The sequence below is a fragment of the Onychostoma macrolepis genome, chromosome 04 (genome assembly GCF_012432095.1).
Source record: "Onychostoma macrolepis isolate SWU-2019 chromosome 04, ASM1243209v1, whole genome shotgun sequence".
In the NCBI taxonomy this organism is placed as follows: domain Eukaryota; kingdom Metazoa; phylum Chordata; class Actinopteri; order Cypriniformes; family Cyprinidae; genus Onychostoma; species Onychostoma macrolepis.
Window position 1 is genome coordinate 2,481,599 of NC_081158.1, and position 27,956 is coordinate 2,509,554.

At 35.9% G+C, this 27,956-nt stretch overlaps 3 protein-coding genes and 1 long non-coding RNA gene across 13 annotated transcripts; 3 read left to right on the forward strand and 1 right to left on the reverse strand.

The window, feature by feature from the left end:
• The first annotated feature begins 3,856 nt into the window (after positions 1-3,856).
• Positions 3,857-8,344, forward strand: LOC131539512 (uncharacterized). 5 transcript variants are annotated; one of them, XR_009270892.1, is made up of 6 exons: positions 3,857-4,113; positions 4,431-5,125; positions 5,723-6,350; positions 7,205-7,428; positions 7,575-8,123; positions 8,279-8,344. XR_009270892.1 is itself a non-coding variant. In XM_058774137.1 (3 exons), exons 1-3 carry the CDS (start codon positions 3,881-3,883, stop codon positions 5,854-5,856), a joined length of 1,062 nt encoding a protein of 353 aa, XP_058630120.1. In that variant the 5' UTR covers positions 3,857-3,880; the 3' UTR covers positions 5,857-6,420. The 5 variants fall into 5 exon arrangements, 2 of the variants coding, with proteins under 2 accessions (XP_058630120.1, XP_058630121.1); XR_009270891.1 differs by having other exon boundaries at positions 5,723-6,024; positions 6,223-6,350; positions 7,205-8,123; XR_009270890.1 differs by having other exon boundaries at positions 7,205-8,123.
• Positions 6,093-15,827, forward strand: LOC131539209 (G2/M phase-specific E3 ubiquitin-protein ligase-like). Its single transcript, XM_058773606.1, has 13 exons — positions 6,093-6,107; positions 6,223-6,350; positions 7,652-7,841; positions 8,279-8,368; positions 8,591-8,659; positions 10,040-10,159; positions 10,448-10,618; positions 10,838-10,932; positions 11,580-11,890; positions 13,029-13,207; positions 13,298-13,473; positions 15,090-15,304; positions 15,388-15,827. Exons 1-13 carry the CDS (start codon positions 6,093-6,095, stop codon positions 15,642-15,644), a joined length of 2,016 nt encoding a protein of 671 aa, XP_058629589.1. The 3' UTR covers positions 15,645-15,827.
• A 3,366-nt stretch (positions 15,828-19,193) lies between these two features.
• LOC131539513 (uncharacterized) lies at positions 19,194-24,232 on the reverse strand. 5 transcript variants are annotated; one of them, XM_058774142.1, is made up of 13 exons: positions 23,999-24,232; positions 23,646-23,788; positions 22,778-22,922; positions 22,634-22,677; positions 22,494-22,523; positions 21,990-22,034; positions 21,515-21,544; positions 20,829-20,873; positions 20,608-20,628; positions 20,362-20,506; positions 20,027-20,101; positions 19,650-19,753; positions 19,204-19,289 (listed from the first exon to the last, which is right to left on the reverse strand). In XM_058774142.1, the coding sequence occupies exons 1-12, from the start codon at positions 24,150-24,152 to the stop codon at positions 19,665-19,667; spliced, it is 966 nt and encodes a 321-aa protein (XP_058630125.1). In that variant the 5' UTR covers positions 24,153-24,232; the 3' UTR covers positions 19,204-19,289; positions 19,650-19,664. The 5 variants fall into 5 exon arrangements, with proteins under 5 accessions (XP_058630123.1, XP_058630125.1, XP_058630122.1 ...); XM_058774139.1 differs by having other exon boundaries at positions 23,957-24,232; XM_058774140.1 differs by lacking the exon at positions 19,650-19,753 and having other exon boundaries at positions 19,194-19,289; positions 23,957-24,232.
• Positions 24,233-24,335: 103 nt separating this feature from the next.
• LOC131539527 (uncharacterized) lies at positions 24,336-27,526 on the forward strand. 2 transcript variants are annotated; one of them, XR_009270894.1, is made up of 4 exons: positions 24,336-24,502; positions 24,617-24,887; positions 25,006-25,141; positions 26,828-27,526. It is a non-coding gene; the product is annotated as an uncharacterized LOC131539527 (long non-coding RNA). The 2 variants fall into 2 exon arrangements; XR_009270893.1 differs by having other exon boundaries at positions 24,340-24,887.
• Positions 27,527-27,956: the final 430 nt, after the last annotated feature.

The following is a 27,956-nucleotide window of genomic DNA, read 5'->3' on the forward strand; positions in this document are numbered from 1 at the left end:
CAGAGCAGGGAGCCATGGCAAAGCAGGGAATTCATGGACGGCCTCCGTGGCCGTGTGTGATAAAGCGAGCACTATGAGAGGCCGTTCAAGACATTATTCAAACTTTATTCGCACACACCATCAAACTCTCTCATACACTACTATACGTCTCTCACACACTATCAAAACTTTCACACGCACCATCAAACTCTCTCTCACACACTACTATACCGTCTCTCACACACTACCAAACTCACTCACGCGCACTATCAAACTCTCTCGCGCACACACTACCAAACTCTCTCACACGCACTATCAAACTCTCTAGCGCGCGCACTACCAAACTCTCACACTATGGCAAGCCAAACTATTCATAAACGCCTGCTCGGGCGTCTGATTGCACACTGACACGTCAAAAGCGTGCGTCTAAAGAACGTGCTCCCTCCTAGTGTTCTCAAAATAAGCCTGTGCTCACTTCATAGGGTTTGAGTCTGTCATGCTTTGTCCGCTATATATGGGGTATTACAGTAAGGTATTACTGCCACATACATATTATTTTTTTCCCCACACAGCACATTAAACATATTAAATATTAAACATATTTTTAATTGTATGTGGTTAAGGTTCATTAAAGAAATGGGTCTGATAAACTCTCTATTATAGATCAGTGGTGTGGTACAATTTATGTGATGTCTAAGGGATGTAAGTTGTTCATTTTAGCTTCTGTGTAAGGTTACCTCTGTAAGTTAGCTCCATGTAGCACCTAGAGGACCACCATGGCTCATAGAATTCTGGTACAGTGCAGGATCACTTTTAACGACAGTTGTCGTCATATTTTGTCAACGTTAAACCCGGACCTCGATATTGTGGAAACCACAATTGTAAGGTAGGTTAATCACTGTTTTTCATTCACCGGGTAACACTTTATAATAACTTTAATTAAAAGATCATTAACAAACATTATATAGGCCTAATGCTTAACAGATCATTAGTTAATATATATTCACATATAAAGAAACGTTAAATAACGTTCTTGTTAATGTTTACTAATAACTGTATACCTTACCTAATAGGCTAATTAACATTTCATGTAAATTAAAATGCTTACAAATGTTATTAAACTTCTAATTCATATGATCATGATCATGCCCATCTCGAAAATCTACAAAGGATTTTAACATGTTATTCAATCATTAAAAGCTTTTCTTAATGTACAACACTTTTGCTGCTGTTAAGGTATACAGGTAGGGTTAGGGACAGGTTTGGTGGTTTAAGGTTGGGTAAGGGGTCAGCAGTGTACAGGGGTCAATCCGTTCATATTTCATTGCTTTAGTAAATGATACATATATTTTCCTGAAAATTTGTTTTCCCCCTCATGTTGAAGTATGATTCAAAGAATATTCTGTTTAATGATACACACCAGTATACTAATATAAATGTTGAGGTAATGAAAACATGTTTTGCACTAAAATTACAATGTGTTTATGTCTTTACCAAGCATTTAGCTAAACTTAACTAACCACCCTTTACACAAACATAGTTACAGTAGCTAAAAGTCCAGTGACAATAAAGATACTAAAAAATGTGTAAATATTTATAAACATTTACAAATGATGAGTAGTCTCGACTTTAGATTGGGTACTGCAAAAACATGAACAAATGATTAATAAATTATTTGTAAAGATGTGAAAATAGGGTGAATTCTGGTCATTTGGGAAACTTTTTGCCATCAAAATGACTGCTCATGAAGGTACTAATGATTAGTAAATGTTTATAAACCTTTACAGTTGATGATTAGTTTCCACTTTAGATTGGGTATGCAAAAACATTAACAAATAATAAGTGATTTAAGATGTGCAAATAATAGAAGTCTACACAACAAACAAAGACCAAATATATGACTTTTACAGACTGTGATTGAGTTAATGCATATGTTAACATAAATAGTTTGTGCTTATAATTACTAATTCAGCTATATTTTCACAACATTTGTAAATGTAAAAAGGAGCATTAGCTAATATGTGAACTGAAGTTTAATGACATTTGTTAGCATTCAAATGTACATTAACAAATAACCTAGGAATCATTGTATAATTTGTTAAAATCATTTGTAGATTTTTAAAATGCATTGAAAGTTTAATAACATTTGTAAACATTAACTAATGATCCGTTAAGCATTATATAATATTTGTTAATGATTTATTAATAAAGCTTTTATTCATGGTAATCCATTTGTCAAAATCATTTGAAGATTTAAAAAAAAATGCATGATCATATGAAGTGAAAGTTTAATGACATTTGTAAGCATTTCAATTTACATTAAATAATGATCTGTTTATCATTTGGTAATGTTTAATAAGTTCATTAGTTAACATTAACAAGCACATTATCTCCTATTTCTAGATATGTGAATATATATTAACTAATGATATGTTAAGCATTATTTAACTTTGTTAATGATTTATTAATAAATGTTATTATAAAGTGTTACCGGCAGTCACACATAATGTTAAAGTTAGTTTCGACTTTCCCATACTGTATGCATTTTGCAGACCAACGGCATCAAGAACAGACCAGGTGTGAACTAAATCTAATATTGTCTCTTGAACATTTTTTTATTATTTTGTTATGTGCTTGTAGATTGGAAACAGTGTTGCTCAGTTTACGTGGGGTACCATTTGGGACTGCTTCTTTGCAAGAACTCATTGGTCTTCTAGAAGCGTTCATTCAGGTCCTGCGAGACCAGGCCAATAATCAAGGTTGTTTGATGTCATTGATAATATTTATATTTACATTTGTTGCACACTTCAGTTTAATAAAGCGATGTACTTGGGATGGCCGGCATTTGTACCCTATTCAAAGAGCCCATCATGTGGAAATATAATTTTTTGAACACTAATCAGACAGCTTCTCCAGTTTGCCAGTCAAATTGTTAATGGGCAGAAATTATTCACCAGTCCATAATGCATGGTATCACCATATGGTGTAATAATTTGACTGGTGAATGACTGGTGAATAATTTCACCTTTTAGAAAATGCTGTCTGTTTTTTCTATTCTTCCAGAAGGTGTAAGTGGCTATCGAGTACCATTTATCCATGGTGGTATAGGTCCCCCATCCTATGATATAACCAGGCCACAACTAGAATTTCTGGTGGGGTCTGGATTTACTTCAAGGCAAATTGCTGAAGTCCTTGATGTGTCACAATCCACTGTGAGACGGCGATTAAGGCAAGATTCAACCAGTGTCTAATGCTTAATACATATTTGTGCATGCCATCAAATTACTGTAAATGTTCATGTGAGCACAGGGATTAAGCCAGAACTCATGACTTCCTAATATTTTAGATGTTTCCCTAATTAACACATTAGTGTGAATTAGTTAAGTCAAATTGTCTCATGCTTTCATCGCAACCAGTGGCTGTCAGAAAACTAGATTGGACACATGGGCATCTTTGCAGCCTAAAGGGGTGATGAACTGCCTTTTTATTATTTTGTACTGTTCTCTGAGGTCTTATAATGTAATCAAGAGTTTTGCATCAAAAAGCACCATAATTTAGAAGTAATTGGCTATTTTCTGTCCTGTTTTTAACCCCCCTCATCAGAACGCTCTGTTTGAATAGGTGTGGAGGATTGTAGACTTGGAAGTAAATGCCCACTGCTATTGGCTAACAGTTGCTTTGTAAATGCAAAAAAAAAGCAAATTCTCCTAGATAACTAAAAATAAATATCAGACTTTGGGGTTAGATTTTGAAAGATATTTGTTAAATTAAAAAATGGCATAAAATTAAATGGTTAACAATATTAAGTAACTGCTTTGTCCAAATCTTCCCTTTTAACAGAATCTTTCATCTCAATCGTTCAAGACGGTATGCACGGATTACGGATCAGGAGCTTGACAACATGATCATTGATGCTGTCGGTCAAAATGATCTAATTGGACCTGAATCTGTGAGGGCTCAGTTAAGCTCAGCAGGTGTGCTTGTACAGAGAAGGAGGGTGAGGGCGAGTATGCTTCGAACCAATCCAGATGCAGCTGTTTTGAGAGCTACATCACAAAGACTACAACGCAGAACATATCGCGTAACTGGCCCAAACTCTCTCTGGCACCTAGACGGTTATCACAAGCTCATAAGGTAATGATTAATTTTCCTAACATCTGCAAGTCACTCTACAATTAATTAAAACCTATTTATATGGTATAAATATAAATATTTTACGTGGTATTTATCCAACCATCATGTTTACAGTTGTTTTGACTGGTAATTGTGGTAATTGTGTTGGAGCGATACATCAAGGTAGACAAATACTATATACAATTTTTGTAATGTGTCTCGTAGTAAGACATTGTTTTCAAGGATTTGCATTATAATGACTATTAATATTCCTTCATATTCATATTAAACTAGAGAAAGGGCTGCCTGGTAATTAAAAAAATACTTTGTTTTCAAAGGTGGCGGATTGTGATTCATGGATCGATTGATGGCTACAGTCGGCTTGTGGTTTTCCTTGTCGCATCCAACAACAATCGGAGCAGAACAGTCCTGCAACATTTCAACACAGCAGTCACTCAGTATGGTTTGCCATCAAAAGTGCGTTGTGATTACGGTGGAGAGAACATTGATGTGTGTCTCTTCATGAATGTCGTTCGTGGAATGGGCAACAGGAGTGTTCTCAGAGGTCAGAGTACACACAATCAAAGGATAGAGAGGTTTTGGGGCGATCTTTGGTCTGGCATGATCAATGTGTACCATAGCCTCTTTACATTCCTGGAGTCGGAGGGGATCATTGATCTTGCCAATGAACTGCACATGTGGGCTTTGCACTATGTGTATCTCCCAAGAATAAACAGGGATCTCAGAGTTTTCCGCCGTCGCTGGAATAATCATGGCCTGCGCACTGAGGGATTTAGCACTCCAGTACAGCTGTTTGTCCGAGCATGCCTGCGGTTGCAGAACAGGCCCTTGAGAGCCATTCAGGATGTATTTGAAGGACCTGTCAATGCTCCAGAACTTCAGGGTGATGTTCTAGCACAGGAGCCCGATCCAGCAATAGCACAAGAAAGGGACACACCTGAGTACCATAATGCCGAACCTCTATGGAGAGAGGACATCAATGTCCCTGAAAGTCTGTTCAATCTAAATGAAGGTGATGTTCATCAACTCCAACGCTTGGTGGATCCTCTGGGTGTCTCTAGGGATGGGATGGGTGTTGACCTTTTTCAGATGACAGTTATGTTCCTGCAGTCTGTGGTTCATCCATAGACTGTTAATATTGTAGTTTTGTGAATTTTTTTTTAACAGTATTGCAAGTTATATGTATTGGTATAAGTCATTGTAATCTATTTGGCCATTTTTGACAGTTACATAGGTTTAGCTTGTTTTTCTGTTGACTGCATTGCACATTAGCCTATTTGTAAATATGCCCCTGAATGTGGTATGGAGGTCCTTATTAAAGGGTAATTGGGTGTTGAACTCTCTTTGTTATTTTGTTCTTTGGCATATTAATTAACAGAAAATTGTTCATAAAATATTTAAAACACCAAGCAGTACAATTTCAAAATTTACTAATATGCGTTTATATTCTTGTCTAAGTGTTCATCATATAAGATGTGATTTGTAATACAATATAAAGATTTAATTAATTTGCAAAGATTTAATGCATTTGTAGACTTTGGTGTCACGTTTTATTATGGGCGTAGTTAATTATATTATTAAAGTCTTGGATATTATGTTTTTTTATTAGATATAATATCCTGCAATAATAACGATCGAATTACGCGCGAAATGCGTTGCGTAAGTCTGGGAAATCCCGCCACGGCAAACAGGATGATGGGAAAACGTGGTCTGCGTAGAGCACATGACTACCAACATACATAGTGGAGGAAGATCAGCGCTCAGCCTGTTATACAAGAGAAAGAACATGTCAGATCAGAGGTACAGATCACGTCTCATAAGTTTAAGATCACAAATAAATGCTAACTTTGACAGGTTAATAGGACAGGCAAGTCTGGCAAACGAGGACCAAGAGGGCAGTCTCATTGAAAGGTAATTTATTGAGGCTACTGTAAAACAACGTAGAGTCATAAGAATACTTGCGAGAGATACTTTATCTTATGTATAACCCAACCGTAAATCATGTAAATTGTGATTGAACATGTTACGCATAACCGAAGGGTCGATGTATTAACGTTAGCGATATTCTAAAACCACATTCCCAATTTGGTGTAACGTTTTTACTTGTAGGTTGCGAGAGTTCAGAAATTAGACAAATCCAAGGCCTCCGAGGAGAAGGAGGAGGGCCAACCCCGCGCGGACGATAAGGGTACGCTTGGGATTCATAGAACAGAGGACAAATCGACCAGTTACTCGAGGTATGTATTGAATTGATGGAAATAGTCATTTTTCAACAGGTGGAGGTCAAAACGAATATGTAGAATCTTTGGTCACTATTTTTAAATTAAGTTTAGTTAAAATTAAGTTTAGCTTTTTTTAAATAATTGTAATTGTGCAGTAGAAATATAATTGTTTGACATTTTCAAAACCTGAAGTGATAATCTTGTATTATTTATTTGATATAAAAAAATTTTACTCAATATTTTAAGTAATTGTAAAGCAGAATAATAGTTAAAAACCTACTGAATAATCAATGAAATAATTAGTGAGAAGTCGATTCATTTTTTCTAATAATTGTTAGGTTAGATTAATTGATTATCAAAATAATCATTTGTTGCAGCCCTATAGTCTATTTTTCAATCAGTGACTTGGCCATAGGTGTTTGGACACAGGATTTGGACTTGGAATGAATGAATTAGGCATTTATATAGCGCTTTATTGTGTATTGTAATACACCCAAAGTGCTTTACAATCATGCGGGGGGGGGTCTCTCCTCAACCACCACCAGTGTGCAGCATCCACTTGGATGATGTGACGGCAGCCACAGGACAACGGCGCCAGTGCGCTCACCACACACCAGCTACAGGTGGAGAGGAGAGAGAGTCATAGAGTCAATCAAGTGGATGGGGATTATTGGGAAGCCATGATTGACAAGGGCCAGTGGAGGGAATTTGGCCAGGACACTGGGGTTACACCCCTACTCTTTACGATGAGTGTCATGGGATTTTTAATGACCACAGAGAGTCAGGACCTCGGTTTAACGTCTCATCCGAAAGACGGCCACACAGGATTGTTTAGGTTTTTTTTTTTTCTTTCTTTGTTTTAATTGCAGAGAGCCAGGGTATTGTAAATCTGCATGTGCCTTTGGACCAGACAGAGGAGGAGTTTGTCAGTGAAATAAGGCGTGTTTTCCCAAGGCTTGGTAATAGAACATTAGAGCTCTGTCGGATGGATGCCCATCATAACATCATTGTCGTGAATTTGCCTGGCATCACACCACGTGACATAAAAGAGTGTCTTGAATTGAATAGGTCTGCGGTTTATGTCAGAATCAAGGTAACTCATTTTGTATAGAACCAGAATTATCTATTGCTACCTTTTTTGATGTATTGATCTAGTCCATATGAATGGACCATTTTTGAAACATTGATGGATTTGGACATTATTACGCAGGTTTACTAAACTGTCGTTTATACACACAGGGCGAGGATCAACCTCATGTTACTGTGCACAACCAGGCACCCTCGCCTGTAACCCCAAATCCCCCTCCCTTTACCAGGCCAAGACTGTCAGACTCTCTGCTACCTGACAACAGCCATGTGCCCGCCATTGAAGAAAGTCATGTGTCCCTATCACCCTTAAGGATACCCTTAAGCTCTGCACAGCAAATTAGAAATAGCTCAAGCAGATTGTCTAGTCAGGTGCATAATGATGTCAGTTGTGAGAATTCAGACTGTGTGTTTGTGGAGGTAAGTTGCACTTTGGATGAATTGTCACTATTTGTAATCACAAATGTTGCAATAATGATTGCAAAGGAGGCAATGATGATTAGCCTCCAAGTCACAAGGGAGGCTGGATGAGGTTAAAACCTTTTAATTTAACAGTTTACTCATTTTCTGTTCAGAACTCTATTTTTAATGAAATGTGTATGCCTTTGTGATTTTATGTATTTTCCCTCAATTGAGGAAACACAACTGGCAGAGGCCAGGGGGCAAAATCCAGAGATGCCATCTTTTGAACAGATAGTGGAAGTGAGTTGCATCTGCTAATTGAAAAAGTATATACATGCAATTAGTTTAATTTATAGTTTGCTTAGGACATATCCGGTGCTGAAATACTACACTGTGCTTAATTTTGTGTCTAAGTGTGTGTTGCCACATAATTTGTTGTGTGTTTTCATATAAAGACTATAGAACAGACACGAACACTAAGGAGAAGCCAGGACATAGAATACCTGGAGGCCCTCAACAGAGACCAGCAAAGGGACCAGGAGAGGGCAAGTCCAAAACGATGCAAATCCATTTGTTTTTCTTAGACATTCACTTTAGTTTTTAATACTTTTCAGTTTAACAACTTTTAGGTGAGGGACATACTGAAGAGGTTGTATTTACTGGATTGACACCATGCCATCTTAGGTTTACACTTGGGCTGTAAAGTGGGGTTTAAATGTAATACAATGTATTTTAATTAAACTGGCCGTAATACACTTCTCTATTAGGAAGCGCAGAGACTGGCTTTGGAGCGTAGCGAGGAAGCTGCGCAGTTGATGGAAGAGAGGAGACTGAAAGTAAGTAAATTTGATCCTTTTGTAGGATTTGACAGTGAGGTGGATTTTTCCAAGACCAAAGTTATGTAAATCTAATAGAAGAAGAGGCAAGGACAATTTAATGAACATCTTTATCTCAATTGGCTCAGAAGTACTCAAATTTGGAATGTGCGATATTAACAAATTATATCTGGATATTTTCTGGGATTTTATCAATAACGATTAAGGACTACCGTGGACAGATGATTCCTAAAGTTTTTGATATAATTCATATTCTGTTTGGTGGTCACATCAGTGACAGAAATGAATCTTTTCCGATAAGTTTAAATTTATTTTTACCTTTTATGGCCATTTTTACCTTTATAAAGCCATTTATTTCTAAAAGTGTGCATCATCTTTTGAGTCAAATTCGTACAATTAATTAAAATAGTAAGATATTTGGGCTGTTAATTACCAAGCAAATGAAATCAGTATCATGAAAATTGATCTTTGCAATGCAGAGGGAACACAGAAGCTGCATCTGAAGTGGCATTTAGATGTGTTTACACACTGTTTAATGCAGGACATGAATGCATTTAACATGCAATTACAAATGCATAAATAATGTTTTGATATTTAATCAAAACATTAAATACTGATATTTGAAATGGTTTAAAAACCGAAAATATAGTTTTAATGTGAAAAACGAACTACCATCATGTTGCTTAGAGATGCAAAATATTGATGTGGCTGTGTATGGAATTATTTTTTTTGTCGAAATAGCCAAAAACAGGAAATATGGTGTCTAAAACGTAAGTCTCTTAATTAACTTCTTGTTTGTCGAACTGTTGCATAAAATCAATATCACATTTGTAATCATGCTGATTTTTGAAGAGAAAAAAAAGCACTCTTCATGTGGTATTGATTAACTATATGAAATAATATAACGCTATACATTTCTGCCCCCATATCTTGAATTTTGTGATCATTCTAAGTGCATTTGAATCAGATTTTAATAGACTGAATCATGCAGTGAAAGAACGCACTGTAAATGCGCATGTGCACTAGTCTGTATTAGACTTCATCATGTAATGTGTGCATGCACTCTGTACTGTAGGTGTGTTTTGCATGGTTTTTGCAGTATACTCAAGAATGTCAAAAGAAATTACAATATTATCACAGACAATTATATTACACACCGCTAATTGAAATCATGATCAATTTTACCTGGAAGTTAATTTACTTATGTCTTTGTAAATCCCACCTCAAGAACACATCTATTCTCAGTTCAGCCAAGGTTCAGATAGGTCTAGAAGCAAAGCTCTCATTCTCCCACCCATTGATAGATTTTTGGGACTGTATATAAATCTCATCAGTACTTTTTTGATGATTACCAAAGCTGTGTTGTCTTGTTTCCACAAGGCCTTAATGGAAAGACGCAGTCGCCTGTGTCCTGAACCTTTAAATGGCTACAGAATCCAGCTGAAATACTGTGATGGTTCCATGAAGTCAAGGCGGTTCCTACCTACACAGTCATTGCAGGTGTTTCTACTGTACTCTCACATCTTGAGATTAACAAGCATGTTATTTCTCAATTGGTTCAAATTTACCAAAACTTTGGTTGCCCAGATCTCTTGATATTTAAGTTTAGCTATTTTGCAGTACAGTACCAGACAAAAGTTTGGACACAATTTCCCATCCAAGAAAATGAGAAAGTGTGTCAAAACCTGACTGGTACTGTACATTAACCTCTGTATAGGCTATAAGTGTGCATGTTTTTCCTGTTATCTGTGTTTTTATGTTTGTTTTTTTTGTTTATTTTTTAAATAGAACCTTATGGATTACGCTGGCAATGACGATTCGGCCAGTGAAATATTCTGGTTGAGCATGCCAAGTGCAGGCACACGGCTATCAAGCACTATGACCGGAACCCTTGAAGAACATAACTTGACTACACCTTGCACGTTATTTGTTCAGTGGTTGGAAGGACAGGAGGTGGAAGTATGTTATTTATTTCAGTGCTATTTCCTTGTGTTGAAAAAAAAAAATCCTATTTTGGTTGTGTGCGGTGCTAATACCGTCAGTTATGTATAACTGTAGCTTACAAAACCTTAAAGGGTAATAATGGGCCTTTATGATTTTGACGTCACAGTTTACCTCCACTTGATGCAGACTCTGTTATTTGAAAATTACTGAAATAATTCACTGTCTGAAATACAGCAAATCCGTTTGAACTCCCCAAATCCTGAACCCAACATGGATGAATGGCTGGAGGAGGACCTCATTGACCAAATAGACTCATCAGTAAACGCCAAGTAAACACCCCCTCTCTACTCATTTAATTTTCTTCTAGTGATTCCTTTCAACCTTAGGCTATGTGTCCACCAAAGTGTTTTTAGCCAACTGAAAATGCCAGGTGCTCTGCTGAAAGTTCGCTGCTGTGAGCGCTTGAGAGTGCTTCTGTTGCACAGCGTTTTGTTTAATACGGAATATACACGGAAGTGTAACTAGTATCTGATCCCGCATATATTTTAATTATGAATACAAAAATTTTGAAACAATATAAATTACTTGCTCTGGCCCTTGTTTAAAATCATTTTGTTCCATTGTTGTGCTTCTTCTTGTGGTCTGTTGCTGTTGTACAAGCAGGCTGTAAAGCTTGATTGTGTGGTATTATTCCCGCCCATCCTCCACTGTGATTGGACGGCTGACTAAAAAGTGAAAGCATTGAGCGCTGCATTTTACCCAAAGTTTAACATTCTTCAACTCTGGGCGCTGAGAAAAAACTCGCAGAGCGCACAAAAAACTCAACTCCCCATTGAAAACAATTGAAAAAATACACTAGCCTTGGGGAAAAACGCTTTGGTGGAAACATGGTCCTACAGTCCTATCACAAATGTTATATCTCAGTAAAGTTGATTCATTTCTAAATTATGTTTGTACTCCACTTGCTCTCTTTCAGGCAACGTGCTATAGAGATACTCACAGAGCTCACCAACAAAATTAATCCAGAGGATCAACACTCATCAAATATGATTAATTCATGCAGAGATGACATTTATGGCTCTGCACGACGTGCATTCAGTAGGTGTCTGTTCGACCCATATAAGCCACTGGGAGTCGTGTTTATGGATCTTGGCAATAACTCAGAAGGGGCAGTGGATGATGGTGGGCCAACAAGGGAATTTTGTCATCTCCTAATGAAGGATATACAGAGCAGGAGCTTGTTTGAAGGCCCAGATCATTCTAAATTACTGGCCCTGGATAGCCATGGTAAGCATTTTGTTATATTCACATTTAGTCAAAGGTCCAACCCATGTTGGAAATATGTTAAAAGGGTGGTCAACTGGCTAATTTTCTTAGGCTTGATTGTGTTTATAAGGGTGCACTGTAACATGTGTTCATGCTTCTTTTCAAAAACAAAAAAATCACATTATTTTTCACATATTTTACGTTTATTCTACACAGCTGTTTCCGTTCTCCTAAAACAGTCTGTTGAAGCATTTAGCTAACTGGCTAGTGGAGCCAAACAGCATTGCCCTTTGTTTACATCCTTGCAACAACATAAAATTAACAATAGAAGCTATTAACGGAAAACACATCAATAAAGAATAAAAAATACTTACAGGTTGTGGCCCATAAACAACAGCTTCTGCTCTTAAAGTGGGAACTGCTCCATCTTTCAGGACAAGCTTTTGCTCGAATCCAGTGTTCTAACAAATAATGCTACCTACCAGATCATGCTACCAACACTGTATGTTTAATATTGTAAGGTTAGGTTTAGGGTTGGGGTAGGTGTAAGTGTTAATAAAGCCTCAAACGACATGGATATCACGCTGGAAGCACAATCTGATAGGTAGCATTTTTCACTCTCGAGAGGAAACTGTCCTTCGTAAAATGTGCAGCACAGAGAGCTATATTTGGATTATAATTTTCAGGAACAGGGTTACACAAATTTTAACCATTGTTCCTTAAGTACAGCGTCCCTAGAAAGGCCGAACAAAGAGGCCCTGCAATAGCGGTGAAAATAACAGCGTTTTGACAGCATTGCAACAACACACTACTACACACTACAGACTTCCTCTTCTCTAAAGTAACCCAACATGGCCTAACCCCCTTTGTTGCATGTTCCCAGGGGCAGGGTTTATGTAAATTTTACGGTTTGTGATGCCACCAACCCAGGAAGTAGCTGTAGTCCCTAGCAGCCATTTGTTGTAGGCCTTACAAAGCAAATTCTGTAAAAGAAATGTTCTCCCTTTGCATTGAAGTTTGAGCATCGTAACTTTGCAGATGTTTATGCTCAAACAGCAATATTACACACCAACTAAAGCGTGAAATCATAATCAACCACCCCTTTAACAATGACATTTAGACAAATGTGAATACAAATGTCTGTTTGAAACTTTTTCAGCCATCTCAAAAGGGGATTACAAATTGCTTGGAAAAATGATCAGTATCTGCCTGATCCATGGCGGTGTAGCACCCCACTTCTTTGCCCCACGACTGTTCAGTCTGGTTGTGGGTGAGGCTACAGAAGATGTGGACCTGACAGAAATTGTTGATGAGGGGTTCAGGAGCCAGCTGCAGAAGGCACGTGTATTTGTTAATGCTGATGCCAAGTCCTGGAAAATACAGTGTTTCTGTAGTTGATATGTTACTAAGAATAAACAAATTTTTTAGATCCAAGATGCCATAACCATTGAGGAGACCAGGGAAGCTTTAGAAGAGGCTTCAAACAGTCTTTCTCTCCTTGGGTCATTAAACATCCAGTGTCGTACTCTAGAAGACAGGGAGACAGTCGTCCAGTGTGCAGCGAAGTTCTACCTGGAGGGGCGACTTAATGCTGCAATGGAACAGTTGAGTCAATAATTTCATATTAATGAACATTGCGTCCATTGTGCTGTCATGAATGTAGTCATTTTTAGATGAATGAAGGGGAACTTGAATTATGATATTTTGTAAAACTTATGGTAACACTGTAATTACTTACATTAATAAATCATTAGCAAACATTATATAATGCTTAATAGATCATTAGTTATATATATATATATATATTCACATAGATAAACACATGATTGACCAACCAAATGATTAACAGATAATATAAGTAAACGTTTAAGTCATATGGTTAGGGACAGGTTTGGTGGTATGAGTAGGTTTACAGGTTGGTTAAGATGTCAATAGCACACAAGGGTTAATTTGATTACTATACTGCAGGAGAACATGGTTTAATCTGTTTGTAATTTATTGTTTTGATAAATAATTTTTTTTAATTTATTTTCTACTGTTGATGTATATAATTCAAGGAATATTCCGTTTAATGATACACAAAAGTGTACTACTATAAGGGTTGAGCCTAAATTACAATGTGTGTTATGTCTTTAGCCAGCATTTACCTAAACTTAACTAACCACACAATCATTGTAACAGCAGCTAAAAGTCAAATGCCCATAAAAGTACTGAATGATTAGTAGTAAATGTTTATAAACATTTACAAATGATGAATAGTCTCAAATTTATAGATTGGGTACTGCAAAAACATGAACAAATTATAATTAATAAATGATTTGTAAATATGTGTAAATAGAGCAAATTCAGGTCATTTGGGACACATTTTGTCATTAAGATGACTGCTCATAAAAGTACTAATTAAATTTATTTTTAAAAAAAGAGGAAAAACATGAACAAATAATTAATGATTTATGATGTGAAAGAAATAGAAGTCTATAACAAACCAAGATCATATATATGACCTTTACAGACTGATTATGAGTTAATGATTATATTAACACAAATTATTGTAAAATGCTTAAAATGACTAGGCAAGGCAAGTTTATTTATATAGCACATTTCATACACAATAGTAATTCAAAGTGCTAATTTACTAACTGACTAATTTAGCAAATTTGTAAATGTAAAAAAGAGCATTAGGTAATATGAACTGAAGTTTAATGACAGTTGTTAGCATTCAAAAGTACATTAACTAATAAGCCTTTAATAATTGTATAATTTCTGTTCAAAATCATTTGTAGATTTGTTTAAAGTGCATAATCAAATAATTTGAAAGTTTAATGACATTTGTAAGCATTAATTAATGATCCGTTAATCATTATGTTTGTTATTAATGAAGCTCTAAATCATTATAAAAATCTATAAATTATTTTGACATTGTTTACAAAGTACACGATCATATGAATTGAAAGTTTAATGACATTTGTAAGCATTTACATTAACAATAATTAACAACAATGATCTGTTTATCATTAGATAATGTTTAATAAGTACATTAGTAAACATTAAAAAGCATATATTTCTAGCTATGTGAAAATACATTAACTAATGATCTGTTAAGCATTTTGTAATGTTTGTTATTGATTTATTAATGAAAGTTATTCTAAAGTGTTATTATTAATTAGTTGCTAATTTGTGTGTGAAATGAAAACAATTATCTCATTGTTACACACTGTAGGTTTGTGGATGGTCTGGGATGTTTAGGGTTGCATGCTGCAATGAAGACAAATTCTAAACATCTTCGGTATCTGTTCCTGGCCAAAGAGGACCCACTGACTGCCCAGGACCTCATTGATGTCTTTAGCCCACACTTCGCAGAGCAGGGAAGCAATCGCAGACACAATGAAATTAGAACCTATGCCTGGTTCCGTGACTTCTTGCTAGATGTGGAAGGTATGATGTCAGTAGTAAGCAAAGCTATATCGCCAAAACCTAGTTCCAGATATTTTTTATGATAATTATATTATTTTCCACAGGTGGAGAAATGCAGGTGGACCAAAGTAAAAACCTTACTCTGCAAGAGGTCCTTGCCTTTGCTTCTGGGCTGGAGGAGTTGCCCCCACTAGGATTCAAGAACCAGCCAATCATTGAATTTATGCACACAGACCGCAAATTCCCAGAGGCTAACACATGTGATGTAGTCCTCCGCCTACCAATACTCAGGAGCTATGAGGAGTTCTGCAACCTCATGTGCAGTGGGATATTGCAGGCCACAGAGTTTGGAATGACATAAAATACTGTCACATTTTTTGTTGTTTTTACAGTTTTGTTTGTTCTATCAGAAAGTTAAGGTGTTATGTTTAAAAATGGTTTAAAAAATTTCCAGCTGCTTCTTCAAGGCTCGAGCTCAAATAAATTCCTATGATTGTCATGAGTTTTATTTCAGACAGAGATTTACAGTGTGGATATATAGCAATTTCACCTCTTGAAAATACTGTCTTAATGCTTTCATAAAGTAGCTTTACTTTCTGATACAGCCATCAAAGTGTTAAATCAAACTGAAGTAATTCAAATAAAGATGTATTCCAACCCAGAGTCGATTATTCAGTGTGCAATAACCATAATAAACATGTTGCTACAATAAAAACAATATTTAGGACAGTGTATTTCTATTATCTCTCCTGCAGTAACTTCAGCAGCGTGCAGATCCTCATTTATCTCGGGACTGTGGCGACACCAGCAGTGCATAATGTAACGATACAGCCTAATGTCTTCTATAACGGAGAAACATAGTTTGTATGACATAAAAATAATTACATGTTGTTAAAAATTTAACTATAATATAGAAAAATATGTTGTTTAAACGACAACATTCCTTCATTACCAGGAGTGGGGAAAAAAATAATATGCATGTGGCAGCAATACCTTACCATAATACCCCATATATAGCGGACAAAGCATGACAGACTCAAGCCCTATGAAGTGAGCACAGGCTTATTTTGAGAACACTAGGAGGGAGCACGTTCTTTTCGCCTGGTTGGATACTTCAGACAGGCGTTTGCACTGCCAGTTTGGTTTACCTGTTTACACGTTAATAACGTGCGTTTTGTCCGACTCAAAACGCACATATTCGACGCTCATTTCTGTTATGATAAACGCACGTCAAAAACGCACGTTTTTTGGTAACTCCAAAGCGCGAGTCAACAACGCGCGTTTTTACAGCAAATCGCACGTCGTGGACGCGCGTTTAGAAAAAACCCGTATTCCAAAGCGCGTATTCCAAGAACCTAAAGCGCACGTTAAGAACGCGCGTTTTTACAGAAAATCACACGTCGAGGACGCGCGTTTTGCTGACAAAACGCACGCTTTTGACATGTCAGTGTGCAATCAGACGCCCGAGCAGGTGTTTATGAATAGTTTGGCTTGCCATAACAGTTATCTCTTAGCTGCCTGTTTCATACTGTTTGCTTCAGGTCTGCAGCCTCCCCCTTCTCCTCATTCATACACCTACTGCCAAACTGTCACGTGATACTGTTTGTGAATGAGCTATAGGGGATGGGGGCGTGACGTCGCGGTGCTCTAGCGCCGCGGTGGCTGATGGGAAAAATCGCCATTTTGTGAGGCCACTTGTTGCGACACACCGAGGAAGTTATAATATGAATGTTTTAAATAGGATACAGAAATTGAATAAACTGTAAATCAACATATTAAAGTTATTCAACAAAACATTATTTAGTCAAGAGCAGTGAGGGATTTCTTCTGTCTTTTGCTGTTTGATTAACATTAATGACAGACGGCACAGCTTTATTACGCTGCTGTCACAAGACCTGTTTCACGGATCCAATACTTATACATATGCGTTCGCAACTTAAGACAAAACCGACCATGCTTATGAGGATACTTGCCAGGACGACCATTTTGACGTTATTTTGTGTGTATTTGGCCACTTAAGCGCAACAAGCTTTGTTTGTTTGTTCGCAGCGCGCGCTTTGGATGTGACTGCAGCGCACAGAAAAGCGCCTCGAGCGCACGAGTACAGAAAGACTTAAAAAGACGTGCAAATAATACATTTCTGTGATGATGCAACAATGACTGATTAGGCATTTGACAATTCTGTCAACTGTACCGAAAGGCCAGCTAAAGTCTTGTATCGCAGCGTGCAGCAGCACTAACGTTACATGCGCCGATGTGAAGAGAAGGTCAAAGAGAGAAGACGCGGTGCAGCTGAATCTCTCACGCTGTTTTCAAATGACTGGTTGTGTGAATTTATTTACTCATCTAACCTACACGCTATATTGAATAAATGTTTTGCAGGAATTTCCCTCATTTTAAAGTCGAAAGCTGCGGGAATATGCGCAATCCCACACCGAAATTCAGGGCCTGATTAAGCATAATTCTACCGTACATAGAATTGTGAAACATGACTTTTCCAAAACTTTCTGGGTTTATTTATTTTTCCAAAACTTTCCAGGCCTGGAAATTGCTGTTTTAAAATTCCATGACTTTTCCAGGTTTTTCATGACCGTATATGAACCCTGAATGTGACGATCGTGTAGTTATCTAAATCAGACAAAAATATAGATGTGGGTGGTTGGCCATCTTTTCCAGGTACCGTTTTCTTGCGTCCGGTAGAAGTTTGTCTCTGTATAGTACATTTCGTTCTTTTAATCGACTTTTCAACATTGTTTTTCGTTTTAAGTCTCGCCCGATGTGGCCTCACAATATGGCGGCGCCCTCTTGTTTACGTCCCAGAATGCACTGCGCAGTGACGTTGGTTGCCAAGCTCTATAGATAGCAAGCACACTCGGGCCGATTCTGGCTGAAATGCGGCACTGTCGGCTCAGTCACGACGTCGGTGAGAAGATAACGGGCCAGAGCCGCGCCGACTCTACAAAACACTTCTGGCTGACAGACGGCTTTTTCTCTCTGGGCCGATCTCGGCTGAAAGCTGTTGTACGTGCTGCAGGTCCACACTCGGTGTAGTTACGTGTATCTAACGTTACCTTCGGCCCGAGCTGGTTTTGTCGCCTGCGGCCGCTGCTAGAATGAAGATCCGCCGCTGAGAGAAAGATTCAGCGGTTAATCCTGAGGAGATTTCGGCGGGCACAGTTCTCAAGAGGAATACTTCAGATGCAAAAAGGTAAGTTAAGTTATTTAATGATCAATCTAGTGTTGTTTGATGTTTAAATGCCACGAAGAGTATAGTTTTTAGATGGTTTCTGTTAGGTTTGCGATGATAACATAGCGTCAGAAAAACCGTTCGGTCCGGACATATTGAGTGTTGATGAGTAACGTTAGGCCTAACTGTCAGGCGCGGTCTCTTTAGGAAAACAATATGTAATTTTTAATATGAAAAACCGATGAGCTGTATCCAGTGCACGATAATGTTAGGTCATTAAAGTTTGTTTGCTAGAATTCATTCGATTCGTCTTTTTCAAGCAGTGATTGCTATTGAATCATAGGAGTCGCTGCGCTCCTATATATTCAAATATATATTGAAATATATTTCAAAATATACAAAAAATGGCCAAAAAATATATTTGCTAAAATATATTTATGTAAATATATTTTCTACAAATACATTTTTTGCCCATTTTTGAAAATATATTTGTAAAAATATATTTTAAAATCATTTAAAAATATATTTTACCCTCCATATATTTAAGTCCAAGAAAATACATTCACATGTAACATTTTAAGAAAATCTTTATTTGATGTCCAAAACATGTACATATAGCACATCAATCAAGCAAGGAACATACATATATATATATATATATATATATATATATAACACTTTAATTAAGTAACATACTTAAAATATATATATTTATTAACATGTTTTTTCTTTTCAAGCAGTCTCAGTTCCCCAGCTTAGAATTCACTGCAATCCCCAAAGCCCCTCTGGACACATTGGGAAACCTCTTCCTCACTGCCACTGTAACAGACAAAAATCACAGTTATATTTTAAAGGGGTGGTTCACCACATATCCACATATATTTTACAACCTCTTTATGAACTTTGATTTTTTTTTTTTTTTTGTACTTGCTGATACCGATACCTATATTTTCATAGCATTTGTAATTTAAAAAAATACTGAGAACAGAAACAAATAATGAATAATAATAATAAAAACAAAATATGAATCATGTTGACTTCATTTAGCAAACAGATTTTTCCTTCAGGTTATTTTTAAACTTAATTATACCTGTTAAACTGTATTCCACCCAGTGTGCTTTGCTTATCAGCTTATGCACATCAGCCATATAGGCATGAATATTAACATTATTAACATACGTGTACATGTAATCTCTAATAACTCCATTCTGCTCTCTGTTGGTGTTTCTTTGTCTGGTTACAGCACTGTTCACATGCTGTGTGGTATTGGTGCATCTCCACTCCTATTCATGCATGCATGTGAAAAAAAGTTTGTCAACAGAGTAGCATGTCCGAATTCACAAAATTTTGAAAAGAAAGATTATGAACGGTAATGAAGAGACACCAATGATGCTGTTAAGTCACGTGACAGTAACAGCGTGGCTAATTTAGTAAGTCCACATTTTTATTCATATAGAACATACCGTTTTCTTTAATGGTTGCAAAGTAAGTTCAAATTCAAAAGTAGTACCTACTCACAGTATGCAATTTCAGATGCACAGAAAGTCTTCACTTACCATATATGGCTGCCATAGTTTCCTTGTCAAGGGCAGTTCTTCGCTCGGCACCGATGTCCGTTTTGCTCTGTCCTCCTACAAAAGACATGCATGAACATTTGAATAGGGTGCACAGTTGTCTGATTAGCTTTAGATTTCCAAAAATCTATGTTCATCTAAACATTAGAACTAAAATGATATGCTATTGAGAGAGAAAAATGCATATTGTTATGGGTATGTTTTGGTTAAGAAACTAATAAAAGAGAAGTAGAATTAAGCTTTTTAAAATACTTTTATTTTTTTATTTTTTTTATTTTATTAGCTTAGAATTTGAACTGACTTTCAAAACTATTTACCTTTTAAATTGCTGTGGATCAGAACCTCCAGTGGAAAGGTGGCCATTAAAAGAACACGCACCATTGAAGTGGCTGTTTGGGCCTGCAGGGCAGAAGCCCACTGATGTTTAAGAATTTTTATTCCCGTGCCATGAGCTAACTCCACCTGTGGTTGTGATCGCATAAAAAGAGATTTTCAATATAAATTGTCTTCGAAAAACACATTTGAGTATGTACCTACCTAAATTGTCAGCAAACAGTACTTACATATTCAGCATCACTGGAACCCTAAAATAAATAAATAAATACGTACATACTTACATACAATTAAAGTCAACAATGTTGTTACAGACAGACTATTACTGGTAAACAAATGGAAAGAAGGAAAAACCTACTTACAAACCTATACACTTTATTAAGAAAAAACAAAGGAATGACATTTACGCAATGGCACCATGTATTTTGCAAAGCGGAAGTAAAATACTTACTTTAGCAGCACCAGACAGAGAAGCTTTGGATGGAGCCTTCGGCACCTATAAAGGAGAATATTTAAAAACAATACACATAACATTGACCACCATAAAATCTTTGAATAAATATCAGAATATCACAATGTTGCACAACAATCTAAACCTGCTTGTAAGTCATGTGACATATATTTTGATGGAGGTATGACGCAAATATATCCATACAATTCAAGTGAATAGGCACAGTTTCCATGTTCTGGAATTTTTTTTTTTAAATGAATAAATAGAACAAGCTATAAGACTCCGGTAGTTTAATACATGTCTTCAGAAGCTAGTTGATTTTGGGTCAGAACAGACCAAAACATTCCACCAAAATATACCTCTACTATAAATACTGACATCAGCAATCAGCTTCATGATCATGTTAACTCCTAGTTCCATCTAGTGCTCTGTGCATGTGTCAAGCACTAGGACTGTATATCTGTATGCATATAGTGACAATATCTCCATCAAAAAATGTCTTGTTATGGTCAAGAAAAAAAGGCATACAAACTTGATTCAACACAGGTGAAATTAATGATGAATATCAATTATAGGTGAACTATTCTTTATCTACCGGCAATCATGTTCAAATCACTAAGAAGCTAGGAATATTTGAATGTAAAAAATAAAGTAATAAAAACAATAGTTAAAAATGCACAACTTACATCAAGGACAGCTGCATTTGAGTCCACAGGCTAAAATTAATACAGTAAATGGATATGCGTTAGTAACAGTACAGGTATTGGTAAAAAATAAATTGATATAATCTCAAGAGACACAGTAACTGTGGCTCTTCTAGTGGGATGATTATACCGCAAAATGCAGATATTTAAATTTACAGTATAGTAGTTTGCATGTAGCTGTGATGTGAATTGCAACTGAATGTCAGAGAAAGGAAATGTATTTATTTATGTATTTATCAATCATAGAACCTTCTGTTTGGGTATCTTGACGAGCTTGCCAAACATGCTTTGACCAATAAGTGATTTTTGAGCAGAAGTATTGGCCTGAATGACAGCAAACATGGCTAGTGTTTGGGAAAATCTGTTAGAAAACAGTCATTATTTCAATAGTTATGCTTAGTATGTGACATAATAGCATGCGACACAGGCATTGTATAAAAAAACAACTAATACTTACTTTAGGAGGATGTGAGAGGGGAGCATGAGGTTGAGACTTTGACATCTGTAAGAGAAAATTCATACAGTCTATTAGAAACAAATCACTTAACACTGTAATGAAAAATAAAACACATTGATGTAGCAGACTGTTCCTTCAGGGCTGTCATAAGAATGGGGCGGGGCCAAGTGGCTGCAATCCTAGGTACAATGTACAAGTGTGTGTGTGTGTATATATATATATATATGTATTTTTATTTATTTTTTTAATCATACATGATATGTTAACAAATATGAGCAACATGCAAAATGTGAATCATGGACATCTACAACAGATACCACAGGCTACAACAAATAAAATAATTATATATATACTATATGTTAGGTATTTAATGAATACAGCGAGAATCTGTTTAGATTAGACAAAGTGTTGATTGATGCTTGCTAGGTTTGTGTGATTGTAAACTGCACAAAAAAAGACAACTTAATGATAATGACAAACAAATTGATTAGATTTAAATCTTACGTCAGGGACATCTGCATTCGATTTCATGGGCTGAAATAAATATGCAGAAATATTACTACTGAGCAACCAAATGTGGAGTACTGTCATTAGTAAATATTATTAAAGCATAACTGTGCTTTGATTTTGTAAACAATTCTAACCTCTGTAAGTAAGTGCTCTGTAGCCTGAAGAAGAGGTGGGATTTCTGTGAAAGTAAAATTAAATGTGAATAGGTTTTGATAAATACAGTAGAAATGTAAGCACGCATACACACACACACACACACACAATAGTACAGTACTTACTTTCAAGTATTTCATTTTTCAGCCACTTGTTCTCTTTTTTTAGATTCATGTTCTCTTCTCTCAACAGATTAATGACACGTTGTAGATGTTCAATTTTTTTTTCATTCCATACCTTTAGATCATTTGGTAGGTCTGTAGGGTATACCTAAAAAAATAAAATAAAATAAAAATATTTCAGCCACTTTTATTTTTTAAAAAGTAGCTCTTGAATGAGATGAGGTTGGAGACCCCTAGTCTGGAGTGATTCTGTATGAAGGAATGGTCTCAGAGCGGTTATCTTGGCAAAATGAGGTTGGAATAAATATTGAATAACTAATTGTGGTGATAATTGTGGTCAATAACTAATTTAAAAATTCTTATTCTCCAAAAAAAGATTAACAATGAAGATTAATTGTTATTGATTTATTCATATTTATTAAGGGTATGAATCATTCTGAGCACAAATGCGCGCGCGTGTGTGTGTGTATCAGTCAAAACAAATTTATTCAGACACCTTCAAAATTTCTCATATTATTACAGTTTATTCGCTATAGTTTAGAAAATGGTAAAAAAATATATATATATGACGAACTCAAGAGTTAAACTGTGTCAGAACAGAACAAATTCATATTGTCAGATAACTTAGATAGAAAGGTACAGTATGCAACACAACATGGTCAGGTCAAAGTGTCAAATCTAATTTTTGGTCCCACATTTTTTAATTCCACTGTATGAAGAATTTTTGGGTATAATATGTCAGTTTACTTTATTTTGCTATCCTCACTTACATAAATGAACTATATTGTCCTGCACCCACTAGTAAAAAAATATAATCTGGTGTCTGAATAATTTTTGGTTTGACTGTATGTATGTATGGCAAAACACTCACCTTTTTCTTAGCTGCTGGTTCGTCTCTTAACTCTGCGGCCTCAAGGAGTTTTATAGAAGGTTTACTTTTTCTCTTAATAATGTCTGGCTTGGGTAGCTGTTCTTCAATTTCCTTAAGTTTTATTTGTAAAGTTTTTTCCCTTTCTGAGGAGGTAGAATAATAAGAAAAGGCTAAAGTACGTTACAACATACTGGTGTTAATTAACTAAAACATGAATATTTTACTAATATCTTCAAGTCTACAAGCGCTAACGTTAAGGCTTAATAAACGAGAATAAAGGAATATTATATTGGAGATTAAGAAAAAGGCACCTGCTATCTTGATGATGGAGGCCTCATAGACCGGCCACCCACCTTTTGGCTCCTTGACGCCTTGGCGCCACTCCACCAAATAAACGTTCTTTTCCTCCATACCCGTGAAGTATTCATCCTCATCAAAATCTCGAATATGTTCAGTTGGCAGAATTGAGAATTTTCCATCCTCCACCCACTTAATTAACGCAAACATAATCGGCTTGTTTCTTCCCGTCTTCTATCTTCAGCGTTATTCTCACGGTCGGAATTCGCGCCTCGGAAAACGGTCGGTTATTTTTCAAAAAAAAAAAAAAAAAAAAAGGTTTTTTTTTAATGAACAGAAATGTTGATTTTTATTTTTTTATATATATTTTTTTTATTTTTTGCACTTACATTAAATATTTGTAGGATTCTTTAAATATTTACTTTTTTTTTTTTTTATCTTTATTTTTAAAATCACCAAGGCATTGCGCCAGTGCGCACGCGCAGACTCTGCTGTGCGCATTAAGCTACAGATCTTGGAAGAAGACGCTGCATTTTTTGAATTCCCTGGAAAACTGCTTGGTAAACATAGATTTTACAGCAAATAACATACAATATTTATTTTAAATGTTTATTGTATTTTACAATTAATCCTCAATGTTTTCTTTTATTTTGTTATTTTAATTTCCTCGATAGGTCACATCACATATGATTCTACTGTGACGTGCACAGACGGAAGCGAGCCTGCACAAAGGATTTGAGAACTGTTGATTTTTATTTTATTTATTTTTGCACTTTTACTTTTATTTTTAGGATTAAAAAAAGAAAAAGTCTTTGTTTTTAAAATCTAATTTTAAAGTCCTAACGTCACTAAGGCATTGCGCATGCGCAGACTCTGCTGTGCGCATTAAGCTACGGATCTTGAAAGAAGACGCTGCATTTTTTGAATTCACTGGAAAACTGCTTGGTAAGCATAGATTTCACAGTAAATAACATACTATATTTATTTTACATGTTTTTCATTTGTGTTTTACGATTAATCCTCAATGATTTCTTTTATTTTGTCATTTTAATTTCCTCAATAGATCACATATGATTTGCTGTGACGTGCACAGACACAATGAGCGAGCCTCCACAAAGGATTTCGTATAAACGTTATCTAAGTGATGCTGAAGAGGAAATTCCTCCAAGAACCCAACGAAGATGGGCACTAAAAAAAAGGTGTGTGGATAATGTTATCTCCCACTGTTTAAAGATTGCCCAGGGATAGGCCTAGTTCAGCCAAAAATGAAAAGTCTGTCATTAATTGTGACCCTGGCTGTAAAAACCCAGCAAAAGTTTTTTTGTGTGTGTGTGTGTTTTCTGTTTTCTACATAAAATCGCACTTCATAAGGTAATGAACATTCTCTGAAAATTTAACATTGACTGAGTAAGGCCATGCAAAGATTGAAATCATAGTGAAATTAATGGTTGAAATCAAACTTTAATGCTTATCTCATAATTAGATTTTGAGACTTTGGCCTGGATTTCACAGACAGGGTCACAATTACTCACCTTCATGTCGTTCCAAACCTGTAAGACCTTTTGTTCATCTTCAGAACACAAATTAAGATATTTTTGATGAAATCCGAGAGCTTTCTGACTGCATAAACAGCAAGAGAACTACCACATTCATATAGTCCATTTGACATCAGTGGTTCGAATGCAATGTTATGAAGATACAAGAATACTTTTTGTGCACAAAGAAAACAAAAATAACAACTTTATTCAACAATTTCTTCTCTTCCATGTCAGTCTCCACCACTATTCACAAGAGTACCACGATACATGTGTGTGATGCTGCTGATGTAGAACATGCATGTGCTGTGCCTTGTTAATGAGCAGAGGAATGCACACGCATGCATTGTGGTACTCTTGTAAATGGCGGTGGAGACAGACTGTAAGAGAAGGAATTGTTGAACAAAGTCATTAATAGTATTTTCGTAGCTTCACAATATTACAGTTGATGACACTGATGTCACATGGACTATTTTAACAATGTCTTTACTACGTTTCTGTGCCTTGACTGTGGTAGTTCCCTTGCTGTCTGTAGAGGGTCATAAAGCTCTCAGATTTAATCAAAAATATCTTAATTTGATGAACGAAGTACTTACAGGTTTGGAACGATATGAGGGTGAGCAATTAATTACAGAATTTTCATTTCTTGGTGAACTACCCTTTAATACCAACCAAATGTCTTTCTTAAATTTTTATTTTATTTTTTTGCTTGTGAATTTTTTCCTCAATCAGAAGCCATTCAGGCACATAGCATAAGATACTACAAGTGTACTCCTGCTCCCAAATGAATGATGAGGAGTTGGCTCTTTTGAGCAGGGGATGTAGCGAGACTATGTCCGATTCCTCTGCTTGTTCTTGAATCAGTAACTATCTCTATCAGTGATCGCCTTCTTAACGTGTTAATGGCTGTTCACACCAAATGCACGATATCTTTCTGTTTATGAGAAGTGCATGTTGCAGTTGTGTCATAGCAAAATGGATTCTGATTGGCTGTCAAAGTTATTATCGTTCATCAGTAGAAAAAAATAAAAATATTGTATAAGTAATTCCAACGACAACATTTCTTGTGTGAACTCTGTTCTTTTAAGTATAGAAAGTTTTAAGAATCAATCAATGTATTTATTGTTACTGTTATCGACCTTATTTTTAGAGTGGCTCTCTTTTAATAAGATGCAGAAATGATAGTGGAAAGAAGACAATTAGAGGGCAGAAGAGAATGAGATTGGCAAAAGACCTCATGATCTGGACGTAAATGTGTCTATCATGAGTGCAGCCCACTAGGCTTTCACTGAAGATGTTTAATGTGATGTTAACAGGACCCATAATTCTCTCTCTCTTTCTCTTTTTAAGGAAATCCCAGACACCCTTCTAGAAGACAGTACTCTGCTGATGAATACTGATGAAGAGTGCACTTCCAGTCCTGTTCAGATAGAGGTCCCGGTGGATTCAGGTCAAACTAAAGAGCAAACCCAACTACTACTACTTCAAAACTTTCTGGTTACAGAAGGCCTTACCTTTTTATGGCCAGACTATCATGAAAGTGAGTTACATGTTTCAACTGTTTTGGTCTTGTAAGAGATTCAAAGATCTCCTTGCATTCATTTAAACTTTGATGCATTAATGGTAAAAAGCTATGTGTACATTACAAAAGCAGTGTGATATTATGCCATGTGGTATATTTTTCCAAAGTGATTTTAAAGCAATTCACTAAAAAAATTTGAATATTTAATGGTAAAAGTGAAATATACATTAACATGTTCTATTTAAACTGAAAATTATACTGATAGTTTTAATAATTTGTCTTATCATTAAGTGCTATATTGTATTCCTTATAATGAATTGTCAAAAACTAAAGTGTACTTAGCAGTTTTTGTATTTTGTATACTGTATCACTGACAGTTCATTTCAAAGTGAAAATGAACACTAGATTAGTATTGAGATATTGTGTAATGTGACAGGCTACTGTAAACAAATGAATAAACATGACCTAATTCTTGCTAAACCTTTGGCAGCTGTTTTGTTTGTATCCAACTGTTTTTTGATGATGTACATAAGATGCATATCTGTTACTGTTATTTTTTATTATGATTATTTTTAATTACATTAAATGCATTTTAAATAACAGATACTTTGATCTCCATACGCATTCTACTGTAAGGTTGGAAATGTATTTTCTTCACCCTACAATATATTTTGAAGTATATGTTGGTTGAAATGAAATATATTTTCGATTTCAAAAATACATTTTTATTGAACATCACAGATACAACATATATTTAACATATATTTTAAATATATTTTGGCCAGAAAAATACATTTTTACCGTATGGGTTAAGTTACTAAAGCTACCTCGAGGTTGTAGGATAACATACTGAATACTTCTGAAGACATGAATACTTTGGAGCGAAAGTTGGACAAACGTTCGAAGAAAGATTCCGAAGACGACACCATTGTGGGAAAGAGAATCCGTGTTGCCAAA

What these genes read in the sequence shown, in the direction of transcription:
- LOC131539209 (XM_058773606.1), top strand. An exon ending in TGGAAGAGAGGAGACTGAAA is followed by an intron (nt 8,660 to 10,039) that starts GTAAGTAAATTT and finishes TGTTTCCACAAG; the next exon opens with GCCTTAATGGAAAGACGCAG. An exon ending in CTTCTTGCTAGATGTGGAAG is followed by an intron (nt 15,305 to 15,387) that starts GTATGATGTCAG and finishes TATTTTCCACAG; the next exon opens with GTGGAGAAATGCAGGTGGAC.
- LOC131539512 (XM_058774137.1), top strand. Translation starts at nt 3,881, where the DNA reads ATGATCATTGATGCTGTCGGTCAAAATGATCTAATTGGACCTGAATCT. An exon ending in GGTTATCACAAGCTCATAAG is followed by an intron (nt 4,114 to 4,430) that starts GTAATGATTAAT and finishes TTGTTTTCAAAG; the next exon opens with GTGGCGGATTGTGATTCATG. An exon ending in TCTGTTCAATCTAAATGAAG is followed by an intron (nt 5,126 to 5,722) that starts GTGATGTTCATC and finishes TTTTTTTATTAG; the next exon opens with ATATAATATCCTGCAATAAT.
- LOC131539513 (XM_058774139.1), bottom strand. Translation starts at nt 24,152, where the DNA reads ATGTTTGCGTTAATTAAGTGGGTGGAGGATGGAAAATTCTCAATTCTG. An exon ending in GAAAAATGAAATACTTGAAA is followed by an intron (nt 22,678 to 22,777) that starts GTAAGTACTGTA and finishes TTACTTTCACAG; the next exon opens with AAATCCCACCTCTTCTTCAG. An exon ending in CGAATGCAGATGTCCCTGAC is followed by an intron (nt 22,035 to 22,493) that starts GTAAGATTTAAA and finishes TTTCTCTTACAG; the next exon opens with ATGTCAAAGTCTCAACCTCA.